The 10,105-nt window shown below is 37.4% G+C and overlaps 1 protein-coding gene across 1 annotated transcript in view; it reads left to right on the top strand.

The window, feature by feature from the left end:
* jph3b (junctophilin 3b) overlaps positions 1–334 on the top strand; it is a 97,908-nt gene extending 97,574 nt beyond the window's left edge. The window contains exon 5 of the mRNA XM_060927113.1: positions 254–334. Coding sequence (XP_060783096.1) covers positions 254–334 — 81 coding nt within the window. The remainder of the gene's footprint in view (positions 1–253) is intronic.
* Positions 335–10,105: the final 9,771 nt, after the last annotated feature.

Here is a 10,105-nt window from a genome sequence, read left to right as displayed (position 1 = left end):
CTCTCTCTCTCTCTCTCTCTCCCTTTCTCTCTCTCCCCCACCCCTCTCTCTCTCTCTCTCTCTCTCTCACTTTCTCCCACTCCCTCTCTCCCTCCTCCCCCTCCCCCACTCTCTCCCCTTTTCTCTGTCTCCCTCTCTCTCCCCCTCTCCCTCCCTCTCTTCTCCTCCTCACCTGTCTCTTCCCCATCTCTCTCTCCCTCCCCCTCTCCCCCCCCCCCTCTTTTTCTCCCCCCCCCCCCCCCCCCCCATACAGGGCTCCAGCTCAATTCTGGTTGTCATGGTGATTTTGCTCAACATCGGAGTTGCCATTCTGTTTATTCACTTTTTTATTTAAAACTCTTGTCATTTCCTTTATTCCCTCTTCATTTATCTTATTTATGAATCAGTTGGGAGTGTTTATCCGGCTCCAGCTCCATCTGATTAAAGAAAGCATGAATCATGAGGATGGAGGACGGAAGGAAGGAAGGAGACACAAAAATGAATTTACAGTCAACTCGGGGCTCAAGATATTTTTTTCTCTCCACTTCTCCAAAGAGCTCTTGTTTTTGTTCACGTGTTCCTTTCGCATTCATGTTTTCAGATTCCTCATCACTACACTGGTTTTTTTAACTGCCTTTTTTTTTTGGTGTTTGAGACTTTTCCATAGTTTTTTATTTGTTGTTGGTTTGGGGTTTTTCTTTGGTGAGTGAACTCGAATGGATGTTGGCACCGTTGGCGTGAGAGAGTGTGTGTGAGGTGGTGTGAGCTCACGGGTGAACTTTACTCCATTGAAGCATTGTATTGATGTCACTGGATGGGAAACGGTCCCGAGTCTGTCCCCACCGTCCCTCCGTCCCGTCTCATCACTCCATCTGGACTCTTCATCTTCTCATTCCTGTCAGGGAAGGTCAGGTCAGGACCTGCAGAATCAGGAGAGGTTCTGTTTCAGAGAGCACAAAAAATACACAAAAACACACATTTTCACGGCATGTTTAGAGACAGGAACAGGTCCAAACCAGGAGCAGTTTAAGCTCATTTCCCTCCATGAGAGAAGAAGTGCTCGGATTAGCAAAGGCGTCCAATTAGCCAAGAAACAGGTGGAAATCCTTATTGATTCATAATAACAATTTTTGAGCTAAAAATGATCATGATTGAATCGATTTGGAAGCCCAATGCTGGGGCGTGGTTAGGAGGGTGTAAATATTTTACGACAGTTCCAAATGTTATTCAGGAACTTAACATAATACAACCACATCCAACAGCTGATTATAGACCAGTCAAATAACATGATTTACGCAGTAACCGTGCTATAACGTTCCTTTTGGTCAACGTAAAATGAACTTAATTCCATTTAATCACTTTTTATTGGCTGAATTGTTACAGTGAGAAATAAAAATGAGCCAATCAGGAATCAAGCGCTTTCCCTCAGAAATTGTTTATCAGGTCTCTGCATGAGTGCATAAGAAACATCAGGACACACAAACGCGTTTATGACGGGCGCGTATACACAGCTGTACCAAACTTTATAAACCATGCACAGTCTACAGTGCTCTGGCCACACTCATTTGCATAAAGAAAACACCCCCGAATCACCATATATGGTAAACACTTTCCCTTTACAAAGCCCAGTAGCCTGCATATGGCACTGCTTGAATTATAATATGAATTATTATTATTGTTGTTGTATATTTTTTGGATTTTATATCTACGTTTGCATTCTGCTTACGTTTAGAAAACCTGCAATGGTGTGAAAATCTTACATTATTGTTGTCTTTTCGATTATTTAGGAAACGTCCTGTCCTGCAGCGTCAGGAGTTGCTCTGCACTGAAATGTTCTCGCTGATTAAAAACTAAAATCTCACTGCGTGTCAGTTTATCGAGAAAAGGTTAGGTGTGATTTCACTCTTCTATCACTAGGGGGCTCCTGCATACACATGGTTCAGAGTTTACGTAAATATATACACCCCTCTTCCGACATGAGAAGAAACTATTTAACAGTTATTCCATGAAATCGAGTCGTACGTGAGCTGATAGCTGACGAGGTGCGTAGCACTGAGTTGTCTATAATCCATGTACGACGAGATTGTGGATAGAATAAAACAGTTATGCCCACTCATTCACTGGATTTTGAGAAACAGAGCATTTTTATTTTTATTTTTTGCAAATTTGATCAATTAAAACTTGATACAAAATGTCTGACAAAATCATTTCCGCTTAGAATGTAAACAAACCGGCAAAATGACAGGAGCAATTTGTGAAAAATGCGATGATGATGATAATTATTATTATTGAAATATATAAAAAGATATGTTCTTATCATCAAATACTTTTATTCCATCTTGTGTTGCTTTTTTCTTTTTTGTATTTTTTTGGGGTTTTGTTTTCAAGTAGAGTTTTTTTTCGTCCTTGGTGGGTTCAGCAACATGCTCCGCCATTTTGTTTTTCTCTATTCATGGTATATGAGCTGATATCCTAGTAGTAGAGTAGCCAATCAGAATGACGATTGCTCATATCCAGTGAATGTGGATAGAATAATAAATAGTATTCTACGTGTAGAAAATTGCATCACACACTGTTGATAATACGAGACTCCTGTTTTTATAAAGTAAGATGTTATTTCTTAAAGCGAGACGGCCTTTCGATTTCCTAAAATCGGTGAAATTTAGTTCCGTCTGAAATGTGGTGATTGTGATATCTGTTTATTTCTGTAATATCTCACAAAATATCAGGCCATTCTGTGGCTGGGAAGTTATTTAATTTGAGGGGATTAAAGCAAATAATGTGCATGAAATCGCTCGCTTGGCGCAGTCAAGGCAGACAGAGGAAGTCCGTGTGCGCATGCGCAGGTTTACCTTCTTCTTCTTCTTTTGGGTTTTACGGCAGCTGACATCCACAGTGTCGCATTACTGCCATCTACAGGTTTCCCTTTGAGCGTGCACTGACAGTTCCATCATTCTGTCGCTAAACGAACAGCTGATCACACCGAGGTGCTCGCTGAGCGCCCATATTTATTAGTTTGGTCCTGCGTTTCCTTTCCTTCGTATATAACATAACGTCTTTTCTTCTCGCTTTCTTTCCATTACTGTAGTCGCTCTTTCACGTTTCATTCGCACACTCACGTCCTCCATTTTTCTCTCCTGTTTCAAATTTGTATCCCACAATGCCTTGCGTGAACGGGGGAAAGCCCACCACGTGATGCATGACGTAATATCTTGTATTGGGTCATGGGGAAGCAGGAAAAAATAGCAGAATGTAGGGCCACGTGGAGATAAATTCAGTAATTGTTCTATTTTTTTTTTTTATTAATAAAATTGGAAGTCTGTGATTCGACTTCAGTAGCTTTCAGTCACTAAACAAAAATAATTGGGGTGTCGGGAAAATTCTTTTTATGACCTACATTTGAAAAATCTGAAAGGCGGTCTACCTTTAAATATTTTCCATGGAACTGTCGTGAAGTATTTTACTTCCTACGATGATCCTGTTAACATTCGGTTGATGGTAAACTGCGCTTCTCCTGCTGGCTGACGTCCACCGAAACTTCATGAGTGCGTCATATTTATCGCTGTGATATTATTCAGCATATTTCCGTTTTCATCTGCCCTGGAATATCGAACAGTCTGGGTTTTAAAATTCAGCTAGGGTTCATTTTTATATCACAGCATTATAAAATTAGCTCATTCTTGTTCGCAAAATTTCATCCATATATATATATATTTTAAGTTTAATTCCCAGGCTTCAGAAAACATCTGAATGTTGGATGAGGGCTAACACATGATATCCTGGAAGGTATTAAATATTAACAGGGTGCCATTAATTAATTAATGAGGAATGTCAGCACCCACTTCACCGCACACACACACCCGTCCCGTCCCGACCCGACCCGACCCGACCCGAGGAAGCCACTGTTGTTGACCAGCGTGTCAGAGACTGTTAATGTTTTTTTTTTTCCAAAACTGCTGCTTTCAAATTAAATATTTATTGAAAAAATTATTGGAAAAAAAAGAGATTTTTTAGCTATTTGCAAGATGTCTGGAAAAAAATGCCGACTGCCTTGTTTTTTTAAAGAGACCAATTTGCATGCTGATGTATGGTTTAGTTTTGTAACGCTACCTTCTGAGACAAATAAGGATATAAAAGTCTTCTAGTTTTGGAAGCAGTATACGGTTGCTTTTTATTTTTATTTATTCATTTATTTGTGTCATTTTTTTTTTTCTTAAACCCTGACAAAAATACTGAATCTTCCCCAGCACTGCAGTGACGTCTTTCCATCTTTCAGAAGGACCCAAACATCTGAGATGAGACGAACTCCTCATCGAACCAAAAGGGAATAAACACTCGAAGAGATGCGTCCGCTTTATTTATTTATTCATTCATTCATTCATTCGTTTATTAATTTTCTAGCCAGCTCGCTGAACTCAAAGACTCTGAGCTGAGTGTGTGTGTGTGTTTTATAGCATGTGTGTGTATGGGGCCTGTATCTCCTGCCTGAGTCTCTGAGCGACTCTCAGTCTGTGCCCTCTCCCTTTATCTCTCCTCTCCTCTCCTCTCCCACCACATCAGTTTTCAACAAGAAGAAAAAATAAGGTGCAGTGAAACAGTTATGGAAAGGAAAGGAATAAAAAGGCGGCGGCCGAACCTGCTGAACCCAGCGCAGCGCTGGTTTGAACACACCCTCGCACTCCCCTCAAACTCCTGCGCACTTTATTTGCATTTTATCAGCGTTTCATTTTTGTCCAGTTAAATTTACCAAAATGAAAAATAAACTACACTGCCAATTCATTCCTGACTGTTTATCAGCGAATGCAAATATTTACTTTTTCTTTTTAGCACTTAAGTCCATTTAAAAGTAACGACGCTTTGACTCGATTACGTTTTCCGTCGGATACTAACACTTTTGAGTAAAATTTTTCACATTATTATTTATTCTTTACTTAAGTACAATTTCCGTCAGTTTGTAATTGATTGTTTAAATAAACAGAGGGAAAAATATAAATAAAATAAGTGCAATTTCCGTTAGGGATCGAATAAATATCAGCATAGACGTCGTTTACGCGACTTATTTTAGAAATTGCACATCATTAAAGAATTCTTCGGCCGATTGATTTGTTCTGCAACCAACGACAAAGATTGTGAGAAATTTCCGATTAAACTTTCAGAGTGTGAGCACAGCTACGACGCTCAGCTAAAATCCACCAATAGGAGGACGGCTAGAAATACTGTAGCGTCCAGAGAGAAATGTAAACGAAATTATTACAGATTTGAATTTTTCATTAGTTTTTGTTTTTATTTCATCTTAGTCTGTTTTTTTTAAAGGAGAACTGAAGTCATTTTTAAACTTGCTTTATTTCTTAGTTAACGTGTTATTCAATTACATTTTCGGCTTATATCATGATTCGTATTGGCAACTAATTGCAATTAAATATTATACTTATCGGCCTGTTCGGTTTTTAGCCGTGTTGAATTTAGTTTGTTTGGTCCACGGCAGGCGTCGCTTATCCGCGCGATCTTCACGAGACTTGTGCGAGACTTCGAAACGTGAAGTGTCAGCCAGGTGTCAGTGCCGCCATTTTGAAAACTGTTTTCCAAACGAAGTATTGCACAAAAACGAGTTTAAATTACGATTACTGCCGACTTTTTTCAAACTTTCCTGATCGCTATCAAAACAAACAAAACTTCCAGCTTGATTACGTCAGTATTCGAAAGAGGGCGTGCGCGTCTTTTGACAGCGTTGGCAGATGTCGGTGACTTTGATTTGCGCTGTACGTTTTACTTCCGTCCTACAATGTCTCGCACAGGTCTCAACGTATCTTGTTTACGGCCATTGCTTTGACATATGGACTGATACATTACAGAGCATATTTCAAACACTCATAACTTGCTATAGCAGCGACAAAATAGCGATCAAAAATGCATTCCGATATTTAATAAAATGAGATAAATAGAATTTTTATAATAAAAAAATTGCCTTCAGTTCTCCTTTAATTTCAATTCAGTTTTAGTTTTTTTTTCCAGTGTTTTAGTTTTTCAGGTATGACTCAACGAGCATATTCTTCTTCTTTGGCGTTTTAAAGCAGCCGGTGTTACATTACTGCCACCTTCTGGATGTAGTGCGTTTCTGCCTCGAGGAGGAAATGAAATGAAAATGAAGCTGATTTTATCTGCAATTCTGTTTCAGTTGAGTTTGTGTTGCATTGTTTACTGTAGTTTTTATTTAGTTATCAGGGTTTTTTTGCTTTCATTTAAATTATTTTTTCCACTGCTAGTTTTAGTTTTCTTTAACTATATTAATCCTGTAATGTACAGAAAAAAAATCCTTCTTACCTCAAGCTCACTGAATAATATTTGTGGTATTATTTGACATAAGATTGTAATTTTCCTCCACCACAGGTCTATCTTTCGAGGACCATCGTATAATCAGACACGAAGAACACGCGATATTATCACACAGTTTCTTATAGAATTCAGCTCATACAGTGTGACGCGGAATAAACCACCGGAACGGCATGCTGTCAAACCCACTTCATCCTGACAACACTGAGATCACAATTTCCTTTTTCAGCGAAGCAACACCTCGTTCAGGTTGGGATGTTGCGCTAACTAACCGACCCGGCCTCACGTGCCCATGTTACAATGTTTTACTGAACACTGTTCAACGTTTTCAAAAATAATTAAGAGTAAAAAGTCATTTTGGTAGCTAAGACTAGCTATACGACCGAACTAACTATGAAACTAGCTCGTTAATTAAGGAGTCATGTACAGGATATAAATAATGTAATGCTAGTCAGTGTATTAGCGAGCTCACTTTTTACAATTACCTGACACCATCCTCTACCACCCCTCCCCTGCCCCGCCATAATGCTAGCAAGATTATTTTTAAAAAATCAAAGTATGGCAAGATAAAAGCTTGCTGAAGTTTATCAAAAACCAATTTTTTTAAATACTTTTGTTTTATTTTATGAATATGACAGCCATGAGGTGCATTAAAGATGATGAACTGTAACCGCGTTAGCATGCTAGCTGTATGATATATGATAAATTTCCAAAGAACTTGTTTCAGCAACATTCGTTAACAAAGTCCATGTTTAAAATGTTTCTACACACTTTGAAATCTTAACCGGAAGTCGACGAGACGAGACGAGACGAGACGAGACGAGAGTGTGTTACAAACAGCACTGAATGCAGGTTACTGGTCACATGATCTGGTATGAATATTATACTTGGATGGCCTGGTGTTCACACTCCATATGCTGTGTGTGGGGGAGATGTTCGGAGATGAAAACGAAGCATGCGGTGGCTGAAATCTCCTCTGTAACCTCCATCCTGCCCAGACGGACGCAACACGACCCTGTGGTCGGCCATCGCATGCCCGAGCATGCCCACTTCTTTTACTCTCTTTCTCTGATTCTGTTCTTTTCTTTTCCTGGGAGTTTGTTGGTTTTTTTGAGTTCTGTGAAGAACATAATGAAAGTGTTTGAAAGTAAGCGCTTGTTTCTGTGGTCATTAAAAAAAGCGGGTTCTCATTTTATCCCTGCCTTCTTTTATTAAACGTTGATGAAATGATCGTAACTTTACTCTGATGTAGTCAGAGATGCTGCGAGTGAAGACTACAGCCGAGTGAAAACGGTGCAAGGCTGAATACATCGTTTTATTTTTTAAACTACTGGAATTATTATTAGTAGGAGTCATCGTACAAATTAAGGAATTGATTGAGTAATTAACTGATTGATTTGTTGATTGAATAGTTAGTTAGTTAGTTAGTTAGTTAGTTAGTTAGTTAGTTAGTTAGTTAGTTAGTTAGTTCATTTTCGAGGTATATTTTTCTTTTTTGACCCAGAAACCATGAAGGTTGTAAAATTTTAACTCAACTTTAAAATAAAAATTTAAAAAAACAAAAACTCTAAAACTACATTTTAAAACTGCAACTCAGTGGAACCCGGTACGCAGAACTGTCACACTAAAGCTATAAAACAGTTCAGGAACTAAAGAAATAGTACTACAATTAAATTAAAAAAAAAAACTTTTTGTTGTTGTTGTTGTTGTTTTTCCCCCAGAAACTCTTGGAAAGTAAATTTCTGTTCTTATAAAATTAAAGCTATAAATAAAGTGCAATAAACTAATCCAACAAATGAAATAAAATCATGAAACTTTGCAGGAAGTAATAAATTAAAAGCTCTTAATTAAAAAAAAAGTACTTACACTAAAAAAAATCTAAAGCTAAAGGAAACGAGAATGTCTACCTTCAGAAATAACAGAAATAAAATAAAATGAAAATGTATATTTGTTTGTTTGTTTGTTTGTTTGTTTGTTTGTTTGTTTACGGTGTATCTTAAATTTTGGTCATTTCTTACTGTTCCTGCTGATTCGAATGAATTAATCATCATTAATGATTAAAATAGTCATGAAAGTTTTTTGTATGAAATATAAACATAAAAATGAATAAAACCACTAAAGCAAAGCTGAAATTCAAATGAAAAATAAAACATTATAAACCTTTATACATCGTGAAATGTAACTTCGTCCAGGTAAATGGTTAATGATTGAATTTTTTAGGAATAAATTAATGCAGAATTTGTTTCCATGTTCTTTTAAGAAACACGAAGCCGAAAGATCTTTGTGGGAAAATCTTTGTGTTATTAGTGAGAGAAGGAAACGTTCTTGCATCATAAAATCTGTCATGTTACAGCATGCAAAAGTCATGCACTTCCTGTTCCTTTTTTTTAACTTACAACTGAAAATTAATTAATTAATTAATTAATTAAAAAAAGTGTCATATGAAATGAATGCCATGACTTGATGCTGGACATCAGGATATTTTTGAGATTGCTTTTTATACAACAATAATATCAAAAATACATTTTAGCTCATTAAAATCCCATTCAGTATAACAACTAGCATACACATACATATATACATGAATATTAGCATATGTTTAGCTACATTTATTCTAAATCTACATTTTGCTTATTTTAACTTTTATATTTGCATTGATTTTTATTCAGAATGTTTTTTCAGTTGAAATATTTTACATATTTTTACACATTTTATGCATAAACAAATTAGGAAAAGAAAAATAAGTAGGAAGACAGGAATATGTGAGGAAAAGCTGAAGAAATTCAGAGTAACATATTTAACGTGATTATGAAGGTTAAATAATGCTGCAGTTAAGATCTTAGTCACTGTGTGAGGAGTTTTATTGGACAAAAATCAGTCTGTTTAAAGGAGGGAGTGTTTCTGATGTGTGTGTGTGTGTGTGTGTGTGGTGATCCGTTCACAGCTGGTCAAACATTTAAAAATAGAAATATCATTTTAAAATAACTTTATTCTACAGCTGGTAAAATCATCATCAGTGTAACACGTCTGCCAAAGGAAGAGACTGAAAAGGTCCAAGTACTTTGTAAAAATAGCTAGCTAGCTAGCTAGCTAGCTAGATAGATAGATAGATAGATAGATAGATAGATAGATAGATAGATAGATGAATGAAAACTAAAAACCAGCTTTAAGAAAACTTGGAGTCAACCTGAGAACTTCCTGTCTGTACTTCATCAGCAGGTTGTGTAAATTATCATGAAGTCCACATTTACACACTGAAGCGCAGAGAAGCACATCATCATCATCATCATCATTGACATCATCATCATCATCGACGTCAAGTTTATCTGTATAACGCTTTTAACAATAAACATTGTCGCAAAGCAGCTTTACAGAATTTGAACGACTTTAAACATGAGTTAATTTTATCCCTAATCTATCCCCAATGAGCAAGCCTGTGGCGACGGTGGCAAGGAAAAACTCCCTCAGATGACATGAGGAAGAAACCTCGAGAGGAACCAGACTTAAAAGGGAACCCATCCTCATCTGGGTGATAACAGACAACATGACTATAACATTAACAGTTTTAACATGAAGTCAGTTTCGTTGATGTTATAAACTCTTCATTGATGGAAACTTGAGTTCAAAACTGTTCATGACAACTGCAGTCCTAAAGTTAGCAAGCCAACTGTAGTCCTCAGCCATAAAAGCATTACTGTAAGAGTCCAGAGCGTCTTCCAAGTGTGGCTTTCCATTGTCCACATGGGGCCGTCCTCCACAGGAGCGATGCGATGAGACTCCAGCCAGACGTAGGGCA

The sequence above is a fragment of the Neoarius graeffei genome, chromosome 8, assembly GCF_027579695.1.
Source record: "Neoarius graeffei isolate fNeoGra1 chromosome 8, fNeoGra1.pri, whole genome shotgun sequence".
In the NCBI taxonomy this organism is placed as follows: domain Eukaryota; kingdom Metazoa; phylum Chordata; class Actinopteri; order Siluriformes; family Ariidae; genus Neoarius; species Neoarius graeffei.
The sequence above is the reverse complement of the archived record's forward strand: the minus strand, read 5'-3'. Positions and strand labels throughout refer to the sequence as shown.